General features: G+C 41.9%; 1 protein-coding gene across 1 annotated transcript in view; it reads right to left on the bottom strand.

The window, feature by feature from the left end:
• GABRA2 (gamma-aminobutyric acid type A receptor subunit alpha2) overlaps positions 1–25177 on the bottom strand; it is a 309547-nt gene extending 284370 nt beyond the window's left edge. Inside the window, exons 1-3 of the mRNA XM_073608489.1 lie at positions 23916–25177; positions 23414–23518; positions 20565–20680 (exon numbers count right to left, since the gene is read on the bottom strand). Coding sequence (XP_073464590.1) covers positions 20565–20680; positions 23414–23518; positions 23916–24463 — 769 coding nt within the window. The 5' untranslated portion in view covers positions 24464–25177. The remainder of the gene's footprint in view (positions 1–20564; positions 20681–23413; positions 23519–23915) is intronic.
• Positions 25178–26130: the final 953 nt, after the last annotated feature.

Raw genomic sequence — 26130 nt, 5'->3', positions numbered from 1 at the left:
TTTGCAGGCAGAATCAAATGGGAGGTCAATCAGTCGCAGCTTAAGGTATCCCTAGCAATCTCTCTGGAGGAACCCTAGGGTTTGACGGAACCCCGGTTGAGAATGGTTACTTTAGGTTAATAAATAAAATTGTAAAAATTTAAGCATGTAAATGTATCCATAATAAATCATCTGATGAACAATACATATTTCAATTAAATAATCATATCAGTTATAATAATAATATAAGAGAATCTGTACACCTAAAAGTAAAATACTCTAAACTTGATTTGAAGATCAATGAACCTTTCCATTGTTTTCAAAGTGTGCAGATTCTAAATTTGTATATAACTCTAGGCAGAAAAATAAAAGCTTTAAATGAATGCAACCCTGTACTCTTTAATACACTATTAAATGTATTTTAATGGAAGCAGAGTGGGTACCTGAATGTGATTAGTATCAGCCTTGTACAGTATGTGCAATCAAGTTCAGCGAGGGGAAGAAGAAGCAGCACAACAAGCCAGCCGCGTGTGCTGAATTGCAAGGAGCACCTACATTTCAGTTAGTGTTGGTCTCTTGCAGAGTACTTTACAGCTGAGCTCAGACTGGGAGAGGGAGAAGCATCACAATCAGTTGAGCTTCAGTGTTCATGAGTTAACAGCTGAACTGGAGGAGACAACAGAGAGACAGGCTTATCAGTATGTGTTGAATATAGAATTGTATTTTGTGCTACTTTAGTAGTTAGTAGAGCTATATTATTCAACCAATAGATGGCAGTGTTTATAAGTTTGTACAAAAGGAAAGCAAAAGGAGGAGAGAGAAGTGCCAAGCCAATCCTTTCATTCAGTGTATAAGTATAAAACAACACTAAAAACTTGCATGAAAAATGTTGGAGCACTTGCACAGTGCTAGAACAGGTGGGAGATTCCACATGCAGTGTCACAAGAGCACAAGAGGGCCGCCAGGAAGTCTCTGTTGATGGATCCATGTTCTGATTGGCCAGACAGCGTGTGGGCGGCTCTCTAGTTTGACAGCCCTGGACCACTCCCACCCAGAGACACACAGCCGACATCTCCATGAGGCTTACCAGGCTCCAGCTGCAGTTAACACACGGTGCTCGTGGATCCCTCAATAGAAACTTCCCGGTGGTCCTCCTGTGCTCCTGTGACACTGCACATGGAAGCTCCCACCCACGTTAACACTCTGCAAGTGCTCCAACATTTTTCACTCAAGTTTTTAGTGTTGTTTTATACTTATATACTGAATAAATTCCTAAGCTCCTTTTGCTTTCCTTTTAAAGTTCACAGTGATCGGGTTCCCCAGCCCGCGCCTAAAGCAGCCTCGCTCCTTTTAGAGCCTCCATTTAGAGACTTTTTTAGAGACTAATTTTTAGGGGTTCATCCCCCAGAACTTTCAATCCACTCACCATTCACATGGTTGCACCTTCATGTATCAGCATGCAGATGAATGCCTTTTCATTTACATTTTAAACTTTAATCTTTTTCATCAGATGGTTTAGCGCTGAACATTATACCAATATTGTGTTTCCTCCTAATGTCTTTATATGTTTGTAGCTGCATCTATGGTATGCTCTACGTCTTTTCCCTGAATAAAGTACTGTTTCCTGTCTGAATGGATTGTGCACTGTCTGTTATAAAGGGCTATATACAGAATTTCTAACAATATGCAGTTTTTATTGTCCAGTCACAGCCCAGAGGAGCATAAAGGCTTGTAAGTGTTAAAGTGGATGTAAACCCTCACATATACCCAGTGAAGTGAACAGCCTCAGATGATACACAGGGATTAAACAAATCTCCCTACATAAGTTTTACATGTATATCTGCTGTCTTCATCTTTATATACTGTTTAGAAAGTGCACATCGTGTTAGGAGATTTTTTCTACCTGGTTAGCACTGCAGTGAAGCTTGGGCATACAGCCAAGACCGCTGATTGGAGGAAAGGCACACAACCCGTTTCCTCATAGGTAGAGATTTTTAGCTCTGTCCCTTGAATCGTTTAGGGCTCTGTTAATCTATTTATAGCATCTTCCCCAACACAAAACTCAGGCTGATTTTATCATATGTGAAGAACTTGTCAGAAGTTATCAGATTGATAACGGAAGAACAGAGCAAGAGACAGCTACGGGACATAGAGCTTTTTAAGAGAGATAACAAAACACTGCAGATATATGTGCCCAGCTCAAATTTCATGAATCAGACTTACATACACTTTAAGCAGGGTATACAGGTATAGTTTTTTTTTAGTTCAGCCAGCGGGTAAAGCTGATCTTGGAGTTCCTTAATCACTAATGAAAAAAGGGGAATTCTTTTGACAACTGTCCATTATTGTGAGAGCCCTTGTCCCACTTATTATAGATGTAAAGGTCCCTTCTCTGCTGCGTAGATGTAAAGGTCCATTCTCTGCTGAACATCAATGTAAGGAAGGCCTTTCTTTACTGACCATTTAAGCTGGGGGCAATTTTCTACTGGCCACCAATGTAAGGGTGGCCTTCTCCGATGGCTACTAATGTAAAGGACATTCTTCTCCCAACTGCCTGTGTAAGGTGTCCCTTGTTCAACTGACCATAAATGTAAGAAACCCTTCTCTGCTGACCACAATGTAAAGGGGTCTATCTACATTGCCCATTAAACTAAAGAAGTCCTTCTCCACTCACCACCAGTATAAGGGGCCCCTTCTCACCTGATCACAAATGTTAGGGCCCATTTCTTCCCTGATTAACACTGTAAGGGGGATTTCTCTCCTAACCACACATTGAAAGGAAGTACTACACTTTTCACAGACTGCTTTTTTCTGGTCACTACTATTTGTTTATTTTTATGTAGCACCCTCTACTTAGGTAGGTGCTAGAATAGGATTTTTGTGTATAGGTAAGGTAAATTTAGGCAGGCCTTTCTGGCAGTCGGGCCTGTTTGTTTTGGTTTGTGTGGGCTGGGAGTGGTTTAGAGTAGCAGCTGGTGACTCACAGACAGTGTCACTGAGACCTCCCTCTTTGTTCTAGAGGATTCTAGAAGGAGAGGAGGAGAGGTGGAGCTGCCTGGGGTGTTCTAAGGAGCCCCAACCAATGCCCAATCTGGATTGCCAGGGGGCAGGCCTCCTTAAATACCCAGGGTTAGCACAGCGGGGGGGGGGGAGTCATTGTAGTTGTTCAGAGCTTGAAGATGGAGTGCTAGGCTGTTGGGACACTTAAGGGAGCTCCCCAGTCTGGGCGGGGTGACCTCGGGTCTGGGCTCAGGTGCAGGACGAAGCCATTCAAGAAAGCGTGAAGGTTCTGGACAGGTGGCACAGGAGGAGCAGAGAGGACAGCAGGAGCTAGCATTGCCAGGCAAATCTTCAAGGAGAGTAACAACTGGTTGCAGGCATGAGGGCTGGTGAGTGACATGCACAGTTGGGAGGACCGGGGAGGCACGCCTGAGAGGATTGGGAGCATGCAGTCTGGGATGGGTGCAGAGCCAGTGGAGTGGACTGTGGTGTCATGGGCAGTGGAGTCAGGCAGCTGCAGCAAGGTGGGCTGGCAGGGCCTAAAGAGGGCTGAATGGTAGCAGTACTCTATCTGTAGGACAGCTAGCACTGGAGAATTTCTATTTTCTTGTTACATCATAGGGGCCCGCGGTCCCTGCCTGCAAAGGGCGGTTGCTAAGGTTTGACTGAGTCAGAGTCAGGCCTAACCATTTAGTGCTATCTGAACCTGAGGGTCAAGAGTTGTGCAGGAGGAAGGAAGAGGAATAGTCTGCAATCAAGGAAAGTGCTGGAGGAGACTGAAGTAGTGATGTGTACAGGGAGTTTACATAGTTTGTCCCAATGGATTGTTCTACAATTCATTGGGCATCCCATATTTTCCTTGTCTCATCCAAGTTAAATTCCCTCAATTAAACAAACAAAAACAAGCACATGGACTGTTCTTGTCTTAGAATGACTGAGAATTGAATGCCGGGCTGGGCAGGGTGACAGGTGGGCCACAACACTCAGCAGCTCCTACGGGGGTACCGCTACATTTAATTTAATGAAATAAAGATTTTTTTTTAACATTACATTTCCAAGTTACTGATCACACTAATGTGCCATAAGGTTCAGATATAATATTTAACAGGGGTTCCCTGAGACGTGAAAATTAATTTAAGGGTTCCTTCACAGTAAAAAGAAAGTTGGTAAGACTGTACTAGAGTATGAACACAGAATGTATAAAACCACATGCAACATATTAGAAACAACTGACCCCCAAACCATGGGTAAACTAAGAAAAAAAGCCACCAAGCTCCATGCTGTTTCTTTAGTGAATAATGGTTATGTGTGAATTGTTTAACTGCTTCAGCCCCGGAAGATTTTACCCCTTGCCTGACCAGAGCACTTTTTGCGATTCGGCACTGCGTCACTTTAACTGACAATTGCGCGACCCTGCAACGTTACACCCAAACAAAATTGATGTCCTTTTTTTTTCCCACAAATAGAGCTTTCTTTTGGTGGTATTTGATCACCTCTGAGGTTTTTATTTTTTGCGCTAAAAACAAAAAAAGAGCGACAATTTTGAAAAAAAGCAATATTTTTTACTTTTTACTTTAATAAATATCCCCCAAAAATATATAAAAAAACTAATTGTTTCTTCAGTTTAGGCCAATATGTATTCTTCTACATATTTTTGTTAAAAAAAATTGCAATAACCGTATTTTGATTGGTTTGCGCAAAAAGTTATAGTGTCTACAAAATAGGGGATAGTTTTATGGCATTTTTATTATAATTTTTTTTTTTTATTAGTAATGGCAGCGATCTGCGATTTTTATCATGACTGCGACATTATGGCAGACACATCGGACACTTTTGACACTATTTTGGGACCAATGTCATTTATACAGCGATCAGTGCTATAAAAATGCACTGATTACTGTGTAAATGACACTGACAAGGAAGGGGTTAAACACTAGGGGGCGATCAAGGGGTTAAGTGTGTCCTAGGGAGTGATTCTAACTGTAGGGGGAATGGGCTACCACTGACATGACAGCGATCACTGCTCCCGATGACAGGGAGCAGTAGATCTCTGTTATGTCACTAGGCAGAACGGGAAAATGTCTTGTTTACAAACGCATCTCCCTGTTCTGCGGCTCCGTGACACGATCGCCAGGACACCAGCAGACATCGAGTCTGCGGGTCCCGCGGGCACGGTCAAGCTGTATGCGGCACGCGCGCGCGTGCCCGCTAGCCCCACCAATTAAAGGGATCATACAGGTATGCCCATTTACCTACCGCTGCCATTGTGCCGACGTATATCGGCGTGCAGTGGTCGGCAAGTGGTTAATTACCCCCCCTTTACTTGTGATTATTTCAGTTATAAGAAATATAGAGGGTACAGGATTTTCTATTAGTAACTGCAATAATCATGAGTGACAGGGGTCTGCCTCTTAACCTCCCTGGCGGTTTTCCCGAGTGTGGCTCGGGGTTAAAATTCAGTACCATTAGCGGTAACCCCGAGCCACACTCGGGATCGCATTGCAGGATCCTGGGGAGGCGTTACTTACCTTGTCCCCGGGATCCTGCGATGTCCCCCGCAGTGTCCGAGGGCTCCGTCCTCCTCCGAAGCCTCTCCGTGCCAGGCTCTGTTCCCTGCGAGTGGCGCGACGCACGGGGGCGGAGCCTGGCGGCAAATTCAAAAAAATGTCAAAATCATAACACATGCAGTACTGTAATCTTACAGATTACAGTACTGTATGAAATGATTTCACATCCCTTTTGTCCCCAGTGCTCTGGCCCATGCCCTGCATGCAGTTTTACATGATATACACTGTTCTTTCTGCCTGGAAACTGGAGATTGTCCATAGCAACCAAAAAGTGTCCCTTTACGTCAAAAGTGGCTTTAGACCAGCTAGAAAACAGCGATAGTAAACACTTGCAGAATTGAGCAATAGTGAATTGTGGGGAAATTTATTTTATTACTATTTTTTTTTATTATTTATTTTTATTTATTATATTATAATTTATGTTTTTGTGTTTCAAACTTTATCATACCCGGGATATCTACTAGACTCTGGTTTGGACAGATTTAAGTGTGTTATTGTTAAGATTTACAGACCTACAATATAAAACGCCAAATTTCCATGCAAAATAATTGTACCGCTTTCAGCACCTAAAATCCGAAATAATCATACCGCCAGGGAGGTTAATGCATGTGGTAGCCCATTTATACCTATAAACCAACAAAGCACAATAATCCTTTTTCCCTTACTGGCCAGAGGCCAGACAATAAACAGAGGGAGGTTGTAGCACTTTGGGATTACAATTCTGAAACACAGCAAATTAAACCCAAGCCCAGCAGCAATATATAACTTGACTGTTTTTTGTTTTAGCTAACCCACAACTACGGGGGGCCCTGGAGCCTATGGCTTTGCCACAATTAACTAGCAAAGCATTCCAAAGGTATAAGGTAGTATTGTGCAGAACACATTAAAAAAATGCTGTGATGGATCAGATTTATTAAATGAACAAAATATAAACCCTGTGGCTTCTAGCAGCATAAGGTGAAGGTGCCCATGGGGCTCCTCTCATAATGCATTAACGTGTATATAAACCCTAACAGTTTCTTTTGGTCTGTTAAATATATCAATGAAAGTGTTTTGGTATATCTGTTCAATAAGTGCAAGCAAAAAAAAAAAAAAAAAAACATTGATCCTGCAATAAAACCAGTGAGCTTGCAAGTTTTTCATCTCAAGCAAAAAGAGATAAGTTCTACGAAAAATAGGACACCCTATATGACTTGGAGATGAAGAGAGGGGTAGGTGTTCCAAAGTACTGACACACCTACTGTTCTTGGGTGACAACACTGCTCCTCCAAATATGCTGTACAATGAGAGAACGTTGTCACCTTAGGACAGAAAATGTATTAAAGTGGTATCAAACTGAAAACCAAAAATGTAATATATTGCAGCTTACCAAATTATTACATGTGGGGGTTGCATTAGTTTTCTTTTTTATGCATTTTTTTAAAATTCTGTTTTCACCTGATGATCTGGCCAATAACACACCTCCTGTATTCGAGTGCCTCCACTCTGGTTGATGAAACAGAAGGGTACCTTTTGGACAGCAGCATTGTCAGTCTGGGGGGAGGCAAGCGATAGATGTACTAGCATATTTAAATACACTAACACATTGAACCAACCTCCAGCTAACACTGTATAAGCAGTTACAGCAAACTGTTTTTGTTTTCCTTTTGGGATAAAGGATTTACACAAATAAATAAAATATGATTATTGTAGGCATCCCTGTCAGTGGTAAATGGTTTCTTGCATACCACAAGGAGCATACCACATTTTTTCTAATTTTCAGAAGTGAAAGTCAGAAACAGATAATCCAATCTAAATTCTTGGTGTTAAAATTAAAGGTTACTGTACATTAAAAATCATATTAAAGCAAGCTAAAATTGCATCATAGTGCAAAAAAAAAAAAAAAAAATACAAGCATTAATGTGTGTGTATAGGTGTGGATTTGCTATAAAATCATGTTTTACCTTACAGTACCTATAGATTTACTGAACTTTTATATAATTAAGATAAGTGTAGTTTTAGCTACACCCCCTATGCACATACTAAGCAGTACAAAGTATAAAGCTGTACCCCTTTTTTAAAATAAAGTTAAAGCGGAGTTCCCCCCAAAAATGGAACTTCCGCTTTAAGGGAAGGTGACCCCCTGACATTTCACATTTGACATGTAATTTTTTTGGGCAGGATAGCGGAAACTCTCTTTTTAGAGGGCTCCAGCTCCCACTTTCTCCTGGTGCACCGTGGCGCCGGAAGCAAGTTCACCTCTCCCCCCTCCCTCTCGGCAATCATCTGGGAAACGTCACAAATCCCAGATGATTGCCTGGCCAGTCACAGCGTGCCGCGCAGCTCGCACATGCGCAGTGCGTGCTGGGCTGTGAAGCCACAACCGGGCGCCCACAGTGACAATGCCGGCGCCGCAGAGAAGAGGGGAGAGGAGCGGGGCTTCGTTCCCCCGCATCGCTGGACCCAGGGACAGGTAAGTGTCCGATTATTAAAAGTCAGCAGCTGCAATATTTGTAGCTGTTGACTTTTAATTTTTTTTTCCTTTCAGTGGAACTCAGCTTTACGCTGGCTATACACTAGTAGATTTTTGAATAAATGTACAGTATGTATGAACATTCGTATGAAAATTCTTTGTACATTCGATGACTGAACAAATGTCAAATTATGAAAGTAACATTCGATTTGGGAATGAATGTAATTTACCGAACAAAGATTCTTCCAATTTTCTTGTTACTGTGATCAAAAACAAACACTGATTTGACCCCACTAGCAATTAGAAAATCAGACAGGTGTTTAAAACAATAAAATTTGAACAATTCTTTTGGTGTATAGCCAGCTTTAGACACTTTAAAAGCTTAGATGAAGTTGCCTACTCTGAGATAAAGTACAGGGAGGCGGATCCGTGTAGGACTTTGTGTGTTGTGTGTAAGTTGTGGGTCAACCTACTACTGACACTGCTTCCTCATCCTTCCTCTCTGCATTGGACACCTTCCTCCCAAGTGACAGTACATATTGGGGGTGATTAGCTACACGCATATTCACTTGGAAATGTGAATGCTTACTGAACTTAGTAAATAAGGTAAAGCTCACTTTAACCACTTGCTTACTGGGCACCTAAACCCCCTTCCTGCCCAGACCAGTTTTCAGCTTTTAGCGCTGTCACACTTTGAATGACAATTGCGCGGTCATACAACACTGTACCCAAATGAAATTTTTATCATTTTTTTCCCACAAATAGAGCTTTCTTTTGGTGGTATTTGATCACCTCTCGGTTTTTTATTTTTTGTTAAAAAAAATAAAAAACATTTTTTTTTTTAAAAAATTCAAAACCGTTTTATATTTTGTTAATAAATTTTGCAAACAGGTATTTTTTCTCCTTCATTGATGTACGCTGATGAGGCTACACTGATGGGCACTGATAGGCTGCACTGATGGGCACCGATAGGCTGCATTGATGGACACTGATAAGGCAACACTGATGGACACTGATAAGGTGGCACTGATGGGCACTGATAGGTGGCACTGATGGGCACTGATAGGTGGCATTGGTGGGCACTGATAGATGGCACTGATGGGCGGCACTGATGGGCATTGATAAGTGGTACTGAAGGGCACTAATAGGTGGCACTGATGGGCACTGATGGGTGGCAGTGATGGGCACTGATCGGCACTGGTAGGTGACACTGATAGGCAGCACTGCTAGGTGGCACTGATGAGGCACTGATTGGCACCACTGGCGGTGATGTCCCTGCAAACTGAAGCCAGTGATCGGCTTTTTTTCTCCTCATGCTGTCAGCGTGAGAAGAAAAAAAACGGTGGGGCGTGGCTAGTCTGCGAAGCGGAGGACGTCAACAGACATACTCCCCACAAAGCAGATCCGCGCTGTAGCCGTCATTCGACTATAGCGCAGATCTGAAGGAGTTAATCATCCAGTCATATGCTACCAAAAATTCCACCGTTGAAGGCCCCTTGCACATGATTGGCATTCAAAAGAGAATACACTGTACCCTATAAAATTCCATTTCCAAAGGGAACATACACTCTCATAAAGAAAATCCACTTTGCCAAGTCAACGGCTTCTATTGCTTCAGTAAATCAACCCTACAGAGTCAAAAGATACCAGCACTTAGCTAGACCTGTGTAAGCCAAGTAGTTAGAAAGCAATAGCATTATGCTTACTGTTTGCCAAGACATCATCTACTTAATGCATGCTTTCAAAATATGGTTAAAACTACATTACCCTTTTAAAGATATGATGTGCCAATCAGTGCATAATTAAAGTGGTATTAAACGCAAAAGCAAATATTTATTATATTGCAGCTTATCAATTCTTAGATGTGATGGCTGCATTGGTTTTTCTTTCCTCTGTTTTCACCTGGTGATCTGGCAAATAAGTCTGCTGTTCTTCAACAAAACAAGCTCTCCCGCAGATGTATCAGTTACTGGGCTGAGAATATATAAAACACAAAGCGCTGTGATGCTAAATAGCTGATAATTACACATAAAACCAAGTGAGGCTGCTATCAAAAGAGAGTGTTTTCAGAGTCACTTAAAAAGAATAAATAATGATATTTGAAGCGCTTCACAATGTGCATAAAAATGAATATATATGAATAAATATAAATAAATAAATATAAATACTCAAATAAATCCAGCGGTGAGTAAAAATTCCTAAAAAATCCAGCAATCAAAATAGTGTAAAATTATAAAAAAATAGTGCCACCAAATGTGTAAAAAAATCCACATAAAAAATCAACATAAAAATAAATATATAGGGATGTATTCAGAAGGTTCAATTATACAAGTGTAGAATCCGATTGGTATAAAGCTTTGATCCAGTCCCCCTAGCAAAGCTGTTTAAAAACACTTGCTTAATTAAGGTGCTCATTGACATTTATAGTAACAATGTTTCTTTTGCTTCTGTTCACAACCAATGTGAGAATCATAAACAGATCTCATTTAACAGGCAGATAAGAGAAAAAACCAATCATTGTGCAATAGTTAGGATACCAAAGTACACAGGCAAACTTCAATCCACTCACGTGTGCCTTATAATGATAAGGCATATGCAGGTTTTACTATAGCAGTCAGCCCCCTTAGACAGGAGCAGATTCACTGCAGTACACTGTGTGATAATGCTGATCTGCACAGAGCGTCCTTGGCTCCTCCCACGCGTTGCATCACAGTCACGTGACTTTTTCAAGGATGAAATGAGAGGGATCATAATAATATAATAATAATAAAAATTATTCAATAATGTAATCAGCAGGGCTTTTTTCTCAAACAATAGGTGCTGGAACTTAACCATGGCCCCACAAAACCCCTCCCCCTACACACACCCTTCCAATCACATCAAATAGTGGGTGTATTCAGTCAAATTTTACGAAAACAGTAGGACTTGTCGGGCTTTCCGCTAACAAATGTTTGAGAGCAGGTTCTCAAATTTTCCGACAAGACTTGTCGGAAATTCTGAAAGTGTGTACACAATTCCGACACACAAAAGTCCACACATGCTTGGAATCAAGCAGAAGAGCCGCACTGGCTACTGAACTTCATTTTTCTTGGCTCGTTGTACGCGTTGTACGTCACCACGTTCTTGACGTTCGGAATTTCCGACAACATTTGTGTGACTGTGTGTATGCAAGACAAGTTTGAGCCAACATCCTTCGGAAAAAAATCCATGGTTTTGTTCTCGGAAAATCCTATCGTGGGTACATAGCATTATTATTGGTTGTGCTTCTCCAATGTAGATGGCTTGAAACAGACTGCTAATCATTCATTACCTAGGACAGCCTTTCTCAACCAGGTTTCCATGGAACTTTAGGATCCCTCATGAGATTGCCAAAGATTCTTTGAGCAAATAAGCAGTGGTTGACTGACTTCTCATCAGACAGTGCTTGTATAGTTACAGGCCCAATGTAATGGGTAGAGCCAGTGGTCTAAGACCAATGGATCCTCTGCCCCTTTCTCTTGGATAAGTAACAGCAGAAACATTTGATAATTTGTGCTGTCCCTGAGGGTGGAATTTTTCCAAAAGACCACTACAGTAATGTGAAGGGTATTCTTCTTCCTATTGGCTACCAATGGAAGGGGGCCCAAAAATTATCCACCTGGGGTGTCAAAAACTGTTGGAATGCCACATAAACTATTATTTAATTAACTAAATCTACAGCATCTAACTGATGATGCAAATGTGCTGTGAGCTGAAGATTTAGCAGTGGTTCCCTGGGATATGAACATTTTATCAAGGGTTCCTCAGGGGTTAAAAGGTTAAGAAAAGGCTGAGAGAGGGGTTAAAAAAAGTAAATGGTTTACAAAAGCGTATAATAGAATATATGTCATATTCAATAACCAGAAATACCCAAAAACTGATAGCGGAAGCACATTTGGAATCCTGACTTACAAAATATGCAGCCCTAATCTAAGAGATACACATATAAAGAGTTGCAAAAGCTACATATTTAAAAAGAAACACTAAGTAGCAATGATGATTGATCTGCAAACTAAGAAACACAGCTGCTGTGCTAAGGTCAAAAATTTCGCTAAATTTACCATTAAGTATTAACTCAATTTTGAAAAAACTGCCCCAAACTTGTATATCTCAGCCTCCTGCCATACATTCTACGCTGTGCAACCTTGCTTGAATCTATGGGGTTGATTTACTAAAAGCAAATAGACTGTGCACTTTGCTGTTGCACTCTACAAGAGCAATTGCTCCAGAGCTTAGTAAATGGGCGGAAACTCTGCTGACTCCCATTATCCAATCATGTGCAAGCAAAAATGCTGGGTTTTTTTTCCACGTGATTGGGTATTGTTTGCAAAGTGAAGCTTTAACTCATTTACCAAGCTCTGGAGAAATCGCACTTGCAAAGTGTACATTTTATTTGCTTTTAGTAAATCAACCCCTATGCATTCTTTTCATAAAGCGACACTAAACTCTGGTTTAAAAAAAAATATATATATGCAAGTATGTATTCTTAAATGACAATAAACAATATCCTTATTTACCAAAAATAATCTATACACATCCACTATTTAATGGCTCTGTAATCTATTTTTCATGACATCATTTCCTTTGTGTTTTTCGGCCTCCTTGTATTGTCCCCCATGGGCTCCTGACCCTCTCATGTTAGCTGTAGCCATGTGCACTGCTCTATGCACACTACAAATCCCATAGTCCAAAGTTCCAATTCCATCTCAGGAGCGAGCAAGAGAAGGTGCCTACATTCACCATGGAGAAAAACATCTGTGATCTAACAGGAGGTCAGATCAGAGCAGCAAAAAAATGGAATCTGGAGATTTGGAGGAGACAGAGCAATAGAAGATATTTTTAACCTCCCTGGCGGTATGATTATTTCAGATTTTTGATGCTGAAAGCGGTACAATTATTTTGCATGGAAATTTGTATTTTGAAATCTTATATTGTAGGCCTGTAATTCTTAGGAATAACTCACTTAAATCTGTCCAAGTCTAGTAGACATCCCGGGTATGATAAAGTTTGAAAAACGAAATAATAAATTATAATATAATAAATAACTATAAATATTTATAACAAATAATAATATGATAAGAATAAAAAATATTCAATAATGTAATCAGCAGGGCTTTTTTTCTCAAACAATAGGTGCTGGAACTTAACCATGGCCCCACAAAACCCCTCCCCCCACACACACCCTTCCAATCACATCAAATAGTGGGTGTATTCAGTCAAATTTTACGAAAACAGTTGGAGGGTCTTAAAGGGGCATTAAATACCAGGATTGCATTACATACAGAGTGCAGAGCTGTCACTTGTAAACACAGAAACCAAACTTCTTTGTTTACAAGTGATTGTGTTGAGCAGGCACCAAAGGGTCTGAGCCAGAGGTGGTGGAACTGAGTTCTACCAAGTTCCCCCTGAAAAAAAAGCCCTGGTAATCAGATCAAAAACATTGAAATTTGCTCAGTTGCAGAATTGTCGCTGTCATTACTTTCAGTGTTTGATGACGGATTTCCCCACAAATCGCTCAATTCTGCAAGTGATTCTAATTTATTATCGCTGTTTTCTAGCTGGTCTAAAACCACTTTTGATGTAAAGGGACGGTTTTGGTTGCTATGGACAATCTCCAGTTTCCAGGCAGAAAGAACAGTTTTTATAATATAAAACTGAATGCAGGGCACTGGACAGACCACTAGGGACAAAATCGATGTGAAATTAATTGATACAGTAATGTAATCTGTAAGATTACAGTGTACTGTACATGTACTGTGTGTTTTACTTTCTGAATTTGGCGCCGTTCTCCATCCCCGTGCGTCGCAACGCTCGCAGGGATGGAGCTAGGCTCCGTGATAGATCGAGCGGAGGACGGCTTGCACACAGTGCGCGGAGACATCGCAGGATCCTGGGGACAAGGTAAGTTTGCTGTACCTGGATCCTGCGATGCAATCCTGAGTGTGGCTCGAGGTTACCGCTTTTGGTTCTGAAAATCCACCCCGAGCCACACTCGGGAATACCGTCAGGGGGGTTAAGTTAAGAGCACATACAAGAATTTTTTTTTTTTTAACCAGAGTTTAGTATCACTTTAACTCCAAAAAAGTACCTTCCATTGCTCCCAGCTTCCTCCAAATCTATATATTCCTTTTTTGGATGCTGTGATCCGACTTCCTGATAGGGGGTGGCTACTTTCAGTTTTTCTGTATGTAGGAAAATAGCCATGCTCACTTGCTCACTCCCGAGATGGACTAGGGGCAATGGACTATGGGATTCAGAAAAAATTATTGCTATAGTTTGGGTAAGGATTAAGCATATATCTTTTATCGCAAATGTGGATTGAGAGTAGTGGACTAACACTGAATGCTAATATTTGCTGTTGGATTATGGACACTATGGGGGGAATAAATATGGCAAAAGCAACACATTTCTGGTGGTGTGGATGTAGTTGGAAGCCTTGTGACAATCTCCTGAAACTGTGTGACATTTTTATTGCTGGTACTAACATGTGTAACAGACTCATGTAGTTTGTGTCGCTTTGACGTCTTGTTGCTATTGCTGTGACAAATTCCTAAAGAAATATCACCATATCAGTGATAAGAAAAGTGGAGGTAAAAACGACCTGTTCTATGATGGAGTAAAGTGTTGTATATAAGCATTGTCGAGGTGCTCATGACATATCTTCCATTCTGTGTGAATGCATTGTGTTGCAGACAAAATCCTGTATGAGGCTCGGTTCACACTGCAGCGATGCGGGAACCCTGCGATTCGAATCCACTGCTGGTTCCCGCATCGCATGTCTCCGGGCGGCAGTTCACACTGCCGTATGCAAACTGCTGGGAGTGTCATATAAAAGTTAATGACACCCCCAAATCAGTTTGCATATCGCAGTGCGATCTGAAAAATCGAACAGGAATCAGATCGCATGGGCGTGAACACCCGATTCGATTTTGCTGCGGACCAAAAAATGGGTCCTGTGCGAGTTTGCCATGTGAATTCAGCCATATTATCTGTATGGCTGAATTTGCATTGCATAGACATCGCGTGTGATTTGCACTGTGATTTGCACATGCAATCTCGCACCACACAGCAGTGTGAACCAGCCCGAAGCCATCTCTGCACCTGATTCATGTACACTTTACTGACACCTACATGATACTGTCACAAGTTGAGCCATTTGTGGCACTACCTCAGGACAGGGGTCTAATACATATCTACAACACATATACGGTATGAATTTCAATGCTGTTTTTTTCTGGGGCACCGTTGGTTATAATGGTAAAGCATTTTATGCCATTTTTATATTTGTTGGTCATTTCTTCATTGTTTTATATGTACAGTATATTTGCTGTTTTAGTGCTGTATCTCTGTAATATTTTCAGTTTATAATAGTATTAAACAGTGTTTTGCTATAAAAAATACATGTGAACAAAATATGGAACACTTTATAAAGACAATCAATGTCTGGTTAAAACTTGTAGGAGGAGTTTTCATTCTCCTCTGATTGTCCTATCAGGATCCAAGACCTCTGACCATCTGCCTGGACAGTGCTGTTTGGCCCTGTGCTGATTACATGCACTCTCCCAAGAAAAAAAAAAACTCTCTAGCAATACACACCAAACTGAGCATGTGCAGCTTGCCCCCATGGCTCTGTTCTATCAGGAGATGGTTTGGGGACTGTGGAAGAAGGGGAGGATCAAAAAAGTCAGGATTAGCCTTTTTACACAATGGAGAGTATTAACCCCTTAGGTTCCACAGAGAGTATAACAAGCATGCTTTACTGCATATACAGACTGATATTACTGCGGCAGATTGGCTCGGCTGTGTGAATAACTGAAGCTGTACGTCGGGCTTGTACACCAGCGTATTGTGGGCGCGCCCATTGGCCAGCGAGGGAGTCAATCAGCGGACAGGGGGATCAGGGGATCACACAGAGATCCTGTCTTTCTGCTATGCAGGAAGACGGATCTGTGTGTTGTCCCAAGCAGCCCATCCCCCATACAGTTAGTAAACACACTGAGGGAACACATTTAACCCTTTGATCACTGATGTTAGCCCCTTCCCTGCCAGTGTCATTAGTACAATGTCAGTGCATATTTTTGGCACTGATCACTGTAATAATGTCACTGGTTCCCAAAAAAGTGTCAAAAATGTCAGTTAGGTGTCTGATCTGTCTGCCGCAATGTCGCAGTCCCGCTAAAAATCGATGATCACTGCCTTTACTAGTTAAATAATAAAAAAAAAAAATATATATATATATATATATATATATATATATATATATATATATATTAAAAATGCCATAGATCTATCCCCTATTTTGTAGACGCTATAACTGTTAAAATAACGCAGTTCCATAGGCGTGCGCAGGGGGTGTGCCGGGTGTGCCTGGGCACACCCTAATGCCCAGGCTCACCCCAGGATTTTTTCACTGTCACAATGTGTGACAACTCCAGTTCGGCACCCCTGCTAACTAACAGCGCTGCCAGTATGACTATTTATCAGTTGAATGTAAAATTCCTGTCAGAACTGCAGCCACTGGCCGCGGAGTGAGAAACCAGGCAGCCGCATTTTCCGATACTGTCTTTGTAGCTCCGGCTACAGAATCTCTGACAGCTGAATATCACTCCTCCACCTGCTATCAAAGATGCAGTAGCCGGGACTTTAGAGGCAGCATTGGATAATTCCTGCCTGTTTACTCCACAGCTGGTGACTGCAGTCTCCACAGGAGTTAGTGGTTACCAGAACCCACCCCATTCTATGCTTCCTGCTGCCACAAAAACAGCTTACCACGGGAAAACTCTCTCTCTCCTAGGTACTCGTTTTTCTGGCTGAGTCGGGGCTTTCACAGCTCCAGTAGAGGTGGGCGGAGCAGGAAGAGATCATCACAGTGCAGTCATTCCGGAGCACTGCTTCCTGGCCAGTACACAGCACAGCTCTCCCTGGAGCACTGCTTCCTGCCCAGTACACAGCACAGCTCTCCCTGGAGCACTGCTTCCTGCCCAATACACAGCACAGCTCTCCCCGGAGCACTGCTTCCTGCCCAGTACGCAGCACAGCTCTCCCCGGAGCACTGCTTCCTGCCCAGTACACAGCACAGCTCTCCCCGGAGCACTGCTTCCTGCCCAGTACACAGCATAGCTCTCCCCAGAGCACTGCTTCCTGCCCAATACACAGCACAGCTCTCTCCGGAGCACTGCTTCCTGCCCAGTACACAGCACAGCTCTCCCTGGAGCACTGCTTCCTGCCCAGTACGCAGCACAGCTCTCCCCGGAGAACTGCTTCCTGCCCAGTACACAGCATAGCTCTCCACGGAGCACTGCTTCCTGCCCAGTACGCAGCACAGCTCTCCCCGGAGCACTGCTTCCTGCCCAGTACACAGCACAGCTCTCCCCGGAGCACTGCTTCCTGCCCAGTACGCAGCACAGCTCTTCCCGGAGCACTGCTTCCTGCCCAGTACACAGCACAGCTCTCCCCAGAGCACTGCTTCCTGCCCAGCACAGCTCTCGCCGGAGCACTGCTTCCTGCCCAGTACACAGCACAGCTCTCCCCGAAGCACTGCTTCCTTCCCAGTGCACAGCACAGCTCTCCTGGAGCACTGCTTCCTTCCCAGTACACAGCACAGCTCTCCCCAGAGCACTGCTTCCTGCCCAAAACACAGCACAGCTCTCCCCGGAGCACTGCTTCCTGCCCAATACACAGCACAGCTCTCCCCGGAGCACTGCTTCCTGCCCAGTACACAGCATAGCTCTCCCCAGAGCACTGCTTCCTGCCCAAAACACAGCACAGCTCTCCCCAGAGCACTGCTTCCTGCCCAGTACACAGCACAGCTCTCCCCGGAGCACTGCTTCCTGCCCAGTACACAGCACAGGTCTCCCTGGCGCACTGCATCCTGCCCAGTACACAGCACAGCTCTCCCCGGAGCACTGCTTCCTGCCCAGTACGCAGCATAGCTCTCCCCGGAGAACTGCTTCCTGCCCAGTACACAGCATAGCTCTCCCCGGAGCACTACTTCCTGCCCAGTATGCAGCACAGCTCTCCCCGGAGCACTGCTTCCTTCCCAGCACATCTCTCGCCGGAGCACTACTTCCTGCCCAGTATGCAGCACAGCTCTCCCTGGAGCACTGCTTCCTTCCCAGCACATCTCTCGCCGGAGCACTGCTTCCTGCCCAGTACACAGCACAGCTCTCCCCGGAGCACTGCTTCCTGCCCAGTACACAGCACAGCTCTCCCTGGAGCACTGCTTCCTGCCCAGCACAGCTCTCCCTGGGGCAGAGTGAAGATCTAAGAGCAATTATGGCAGCCTGCATCTTCTTCACATGTGAGTACCAACCTTATCTGCCTTTTACACTATGCTGAGCTGTGCTGTAAACCTGTCCTGCACATTGCAGGGAAGGTTTACTGAAAGAAAAGTGACATTCTTGAACAGGTTAGGAATTATTGGGACTTCTACACAGATGTATTTAACATACACAATATATCTTATTAAAATCATTATTTTTTAATAAGATATAATGTGTATGTTAAATACATCTATGTAGTACCTCAGAAGTCCCAGTAATTCTCAACCTAGCAAAAAAAATTGGGCATTAACATCAAGGAATGGAATTCCATATTACATCCCAACTTCAGGAAAAAATAAAAAAGCCCATCCTTTATATTTGTTTACGGATTATATTAATGCACTATAGACAATAACTTAGTGTACTTTGACATTTACCCCCTATGCTATGTCATGCTTCTTTTTGTTTTGAACAGCTATGTGCATAGGACTGCCTGTATACCTGCTGGTTTTATGTATCATACACCTCACTGTTTTACGAATGGATTCTGTATATGCTTAGTTCATTAATAAAACTTTTCTGTTTAAAAAAAAAGTCCATCCTTGCGTGTGGGGGAGGGGGGATATACTCTTTCACTTACCTGATTCCAAGCCCTCTTTCTTCAGTCAAATACCATACAGAGACATTAACCCTGTATGGTATGGTATGATGGAGAGGATGGAGTGTGATCACAGCCATTAACTTACATTGAAGCTAAGGGGGACAGTCACAGCAGTGGAGGGAGCGGAGCAAGAAATAAAGTAAAGTTGGGTACACACAGATTGAGATTTGTCCAGTTCACCAGGGACTGGATATATTTCAATCTATGTGTAGCTTTCCCTGTAAGACAGAAGCCAATCATTAGATCAGCTTCTCTTGGACAGGACTACTGGAAACCTTGTTCTTGCAGCCAATCAGCTGCAGCATTAATCAGTGTATTCTGCCGGTGGAGAGTCCCCGCTGTCAGAATATGATGTCCCAGCAAGGGGGATTCCTGCATCCATATCACTTATGTAGATGCAAGAACCTGTCAGCTAGTGATCTGAATAAAAAAACCCGTGCACATGTACCAACTTAAAGCAGTTGTAAACCGCAGCAGTGAAAGGAAAAAAAAAAAAAAAAAACTTTCCTCTGTAAGTTAATTGCATAATGTGCTAGTATGCATCACATACTGGCACGTTATGAAATACTCACCTTACAACGAAGCCCTCTGACAGGGCGTACATCTTCCCCGATCTTCCTTCCAGGTTCTCGTGCTCCGGCTGTATGAGTGGCCGGAGCCGCAATGATGTCACTCCTGCCCGCGCAGAATTTTAAAGGCGGTGAGGGGGGTTTGTATCTCCTCCACACAACCTGCTTTAACCCCTTGAACTCCACTTTGCACTCAGTTGCAGGCCACTTGCAGAGTGCCACCTTTCACTTGAATGGGTCACGGTCAGGGGGTGCTACACGCGCTGAAAGCAACAGGGATTACAATTGCAGCTGCGGCATGTGAACATGCGCAGTCGCTGCCTCTAAAGCTAAAAGATTGTAGTGGTTGAGGGGTGGTAAAAGCACAGCTCAATAGCAGGGTTCTAGTGTGAACAATTAAATGGTTTAATACATTTAAAAAATTGAGTTTCTTTTTTTTTTTTTTTTACATTTGATAAGCGTTCAATTAAAACATGTTTTAATACATTTTAAAATGTTTGTTTACATGTATTTATAAAAGCACGCGCGTGTGTGTGTATATATATATATATATATATATACATACATATATGCACGCACGCATGTGTGTTTGAGCCTTGGGGTGCACACCCTAATGCAATAGGCTGCGCCTATGCACAGTTCCATATCGCAAATAAAATGGCCTGGTCAGGAAAGGGGTAAATCCTTCCGGGGCTGAAGTGCTTTGACAAAAAAATTGAAAGCTGATTGGTTTCTATGCAGAGCTGCACCAGATTTTGCACTCTCCAGTTATAGTAAATCAACCCCAAAGCATCAGTTGTGATGACCAAAAAGGAATAAAGGAATTAGAAATAAACAATTTTTTTTTTTTAAAGAAACATTGCAAAGAGCCATCACTACTAAGGAACTGCAATTCCCTAAAATTCTTGACATACAGAAGCATAAACCGAACATTAAATTTCCCCGAGTGTTAGCTAACCATGTACAATTATTGCTGGAACAACAATTTAAATTGTACGCCTTCATTTTCACATCAGTTCTATGATTTCATAAGTTACTCTATTATAGAAACATTACCTCCTAATCCCGGCCTGAGACGATTATCATACCCATCCAGAAGTCTGTCTAGAATTCTTGTGAAGATGGTTATGTTATTTTTTGCATCATCATCCATGTTGTCTGCAAGGACTTGCCTAGGCAGAAATAATTTAATAGTTAAGCATTACTAATCTATTTAAAACTTGTGTATAGGTAGATAACAAGAATAGCATACCGTCACAACAAAGAGTATGAATTTGCTGTAAGTTGATCATTTTGGTAAGTTACTAAGGCTTAGGGGCTGACTTACTAAGAAGTCACTTAGCTGTAGTGATGAAGCTGTAGGCACTTCAAACCCCCAATTATGTGCAGAGGAGGATACTATTTATTTAATGCCCCCCCCCCCCCCCCCCGCACATGACTGGGTGTTTGACGTGAACACAGCTCTGCTGGGCTAAGTGAAAAAATGTTCTACTTTTGTAAATTACCCCCTTGATGTGTAAGGAAAGGCTGCACATATGGCTGCAATAATAACACAAAATCTTATTCAGTAAATGGCTCCCCAGCGGTACCTGGATCGAACGCAGTAGGCTAATGGATACATCAAACAAGAGTGTTGCAGCTCTTGATGTCCACTAAAATTGCAACTTTAAACTAAACCAAGATAGGAAAGAATAGTAAAAAAAAAACAAAAAAAAAAACGCAGCCTACAGCCATTTCACCCAAACTGGACATGCTTTTGTCAATGCGGTGGTATGTATTTATCCTGCCTTTCCCTGTCTTGTTTTTATCCTGACAGCTACAGAACAGAGCAACATTAGTGGAAGTCAAGTACTGGATCACACTTTGTTGGTTTATTCGATATAACTTATAATGCTAGTACACAATAACAGAAATCTTTTTAAATGGGGATTACTATGCAAAGGTTGCCATAATATTATTATTATTATTATTATTTTTTATAACAATATTATACAAAGGGTACCAAAATAATATTACGTTTCTAAGGCATGTATATTTGGAAAATACATTTTATGAACTTGTATTATAACTAAACAGATGCACTTTATTAATAAACACAAAATCACAATTTAGTTATCAAACAAATTATATATTATATATAATTACAGTATATTTTTAGGATATTATTAATAACAGCCATATACCTGCAATTAAATCAAACAGCCAACCAGACCAAGTAGATCTTTTTTTCAGGTCCTTATACTCTAATTGGCTGCCTAAACTAAAATGAGTTTTTCACAAGGTGCAAGACTTGCCCTCTCTATACTATCCCCTATTTAAAAACAGATACCAATTACACATTTACACTTTTTATATCATGGAACAGTATAAAATCTAAATTGATACATAACTATATTTAAATATACTCCCTATAATTAATGCAATAAAATTATTATCTACTATCTTGAAAATGTTTCCTATATAAGTTATTCACGAATATTTGTTGAAAATGTATGATGTCCTTTGATTAATATAGTATTCAAAAATCGTTATAAGTAGTTCCTGTAAAAAGCAACAACTAAAACAAAATAAGTATGTATTTGTTACCCAAATGTTTATCCCTCTAAAGCCACATTTTCCTTCTTTAGCTCAAAGTACAAAAACTACTAATCTACAATTTTTGCATACTAAATATTCAAAGGAAATCATAAATATCCAACAAATATTCTTTCTGAGTTCCGGAGTTTTGTTGCTAAAAGTCAGAATTTTTATAAGGAAACAAGGAGACTTGGAATCTCCTGAAATCACATAATTCAAATACAAAAATGCCAATACATAGACGATATTCATTATATGCGCAATACAGTGATAAAGAATGTGTGAATATTTCCTAAGCCACCAACATCTAGAACTTACATTAATTAACACTTTGCCTATGGTTTTTAAATTATGTTCTTAAACATTTATATTTTAATTCTATCAATATATTTTCATACACATAGAGGTATATAAACCTGTATACTGATAGTTATACAAATAGCGCATTAAAAAAAAATGTTTCAGCATATCACATTATCTAGTTCTTTTATGACATCTAAATGCAAATATTAGCAAGCTGCACAAAGGAACTGATGATAAAATATATAAAAATAGCACATTGCATTTTATGCTTTTATCCTTGAGGACAGCTCTGTCATATTAGAAGCTGCACAATACTTTACGTCTGCAAAGCAGCAGTTTGATTACCCCTTTTGCTGAGCAGACAAATGGAACAACAGGATAAATATAAGTTGTAAAGAACACTCGCTATGTATTTATGTTGCCATTATGAAAAAAGAAAACAATCAGACACAAACTTGACTAATAAAGCTCCCACTGTTTTATTGAGAAGGAGCTTGGCATTGTATACTAGCTCCATCTAGAGGATACGAGAAGCCACATGACTACTTTTCTAGGGACAAGACAATGTCCAACAAATGGGAACGCATCAACATGTCAGCAGCAACTCCTCACTGTACCAGCAGTTTTGTCTTCTGCCATGCACTTTCTTTCAATGCCTTCAATAATAACATTATAGGGTTAAATATGGTATTGTCATTGGCTTTATCGACTCTCCCTGTACTTTTTATACATCACCTGCCACTGGTGCTTACGTCAGACAAAGTGATTTGATTTGTGAGCATAATTAACCCATGGCTGCCTCCTACAGATAAGAGCTATGGGGCACTGGGTGCCATCAGCAGCTCAAATGATTTAAACTAATGTGACTTTACAATGCATTTTGCTCCAATTAGCTCTTGGTTTCTATGGATCAGTGTCAGGCAGGCTTTAATTAAAATACAGAAAAAAAAAAATGCCCATTGCTGAAATAAGCGCAATGTAGGAAGTCCATGCATGATATAAGGTGAAGAAGATAAGGAGCTCACCTTGTTGACAGCCACATGAACAGGGTGAGGAGCATGCCTAGGTTCCTCTTATGCAAGGGTAGCCTGCTTTCCATAGTAACTCCAGTGGGGTCTTTATATAAAAACCTGAGGAAGAGAACAAAATCAGATTATTGGAATGCACCTGGAAGAGACAAGATCATCAAGAAAAAGCAGAGCCATGAACTTCCAGGTGGCCATGCATGGTCCAGGAGGACTGGTGGAAAGTCCATAAGGACTGTAGTTAGAGCTTCTTCTACCTGGACTCTTCTCTGCCACAATGGCATGTGCTGGAGTGACTACCCCACTTTTCAACACTCTACACATGGACTCTCCACCATCACTAGGGACCACAGGGACCGCATACATAGCTCAGGATGTAGCAAAGGATGGAAATGTAGAGCAGATCCCTGGGCTCAATAGGAGAGCCAAGCCAGGCTGGAGCACAAGTTGTCCTAGGCATGGGTAGTGCCACCACTGGGGGTCCCCGGTAATTGGAATGTACCTGGTTGGGGATGCGGGGAAGGTGCCGGCACGGAGGATGCTGGAGGTGCAGAGCGGCTGCGGTACACAGAGGCTCGCTGAGAACAGATCCTGCCTGCTCTGAATGGAGGAGGGTCTCTCTCTCTCTCTCAGCCGGGGGCGAGCTGATGTTTGCTTGGTGCCCGCGCTGGAGTGGTAGCGGGGGCGCGCCTGGCTCTGGGAGTTCCCTCTCCGTATACAGAGGGGAGAGAGGAGGAATTGGCCACGGAGCGCTCCTGATGTTAGGATGCCGGAGACAGCTCGCCCGGGGATGCGTGTGATTGTGACATGAGCCAGCCTGGCCGGGAGCTCCCAGTCCTCCTTACACCTCCGACATCTGCAGCGCAAAGGAGCGGGGGGCGCCTGCGCCGTCATCCAGACATGCAGCACCATCCCTACACATATCCCTGTACACATCCCATATACATCCCTACATACATACACATCCCTACATACATACATACACATCCCTACATACATCCCATATACATGCATACACATCCCTACATACATACACATCCCTACATACATACATACACATCCCTACATACATCCCATATACATGCATACACATCCCTACATACATACACATCCCTACATACATACATACACATCCCTACATACATCCCATATACATCCCTATATACATACACATCCCTACATACATCCCATACACATCCCTACATACATACATACATACACATCCCTACATCCATCCCATATACATCCCTACATACATACACATCCCTACATACATCCCATACACATCCCTACATACATACACATCCCTACATACATCCCTACATACATACACATCCCTACATACATCCCATATACATCCCTACATACATACACATCCCTACATACATCCCATACACATCCCTACATACATACACATCCCTACATACATCCCATACACATCCCTACATACATACACATCCCTACATACATCCAATACACATCCCTACATACATACACATCCCATACACATCCCTACATACATACATACACATCCCTACATACATCCCATATACATCCCTACATACATACACATCCCTACATACATCCCATACACATCTCTACATACATACACATCCCTACATAAATACAGATCCCTACATACATCCCATACACATCCCTACATACATACACATCCCTACATACATCCCATACACATCCCTACATACATACACATCCCTACATACATACATACACATCCCTACATACATACACATCCCTACATACATCCCATACACATCCCTACATACATACACATCCCTACATACATCCCATACACATCCCTACATACATCCCATATACATCCCTACATACATACACATCCCTACATACATCCCATACACATCCCTACATACATACACATCCCTACATACATACACATCCCTACATACATCCAATACACATCCCTACATACATACACATCCCATACACATCCCTACATACATACATACACATCCCTACATACATCCCATATACATCCCTACATACATACACATCCCTACATACATCCCATACACATCTCTACATACATACACATCCCTACATAAATACAGATCCCTACATACATCCCATACACATCCCTACATACATACATACACATCCCTACATACATCCCATACACATCCCTACATACATACACATCCCTACATACATACATACACATCCCTACATACATCCCATATACATCCCTACATACATACACATCCCTACATACATCCCATACACATCCCTACATACATACATACACATCCCTACATACATCCCATATACATCCCTACATACATACACATCCCTACATACATACACATCCCTACATACATCCCATATACATCCCATACACATCCCTACATACATACACATCCCTACATACATCCCATACACATCCCTACATACATACACATCCCATACACATCCCTACATACATACACATCCCTACATACATCCCATACACATCCCTACATACATCCCATACACATCCCTACATACATACATACATACACATCCCTACATACATCCCATACACATCCCTACATACATACACATCCCTACATACATCCCATACACATCCCTACATACATCCCATACACATCCCTACATACATACACATCCCATATACATCCCATACACATCCCTATATACATACATACACATCCCTACATACATCCCATACACATCCCTAC

The sequence above is a fragment of the Aquarana catesbeiana genome, linkage group LG01 (genome assembly GCF_042186555.1).
Source record: "Aquarana catesbeiana isolate 2022-GZ linkage group LG01, ASM4218655v1, whole genome shotgun sequence".
Classification (NCBI taxonomy): Eukaryota; Metazoa; Chordata; class Amphibia; order Anura; family Ranidae; genus Aquarana; species Aquarana catesbeiana.
The sequence above is the reverse complement of the archived record's forward strand: the minus strand, read 5'-3'. Positions and strand labels throughout refer to the sequence as shown.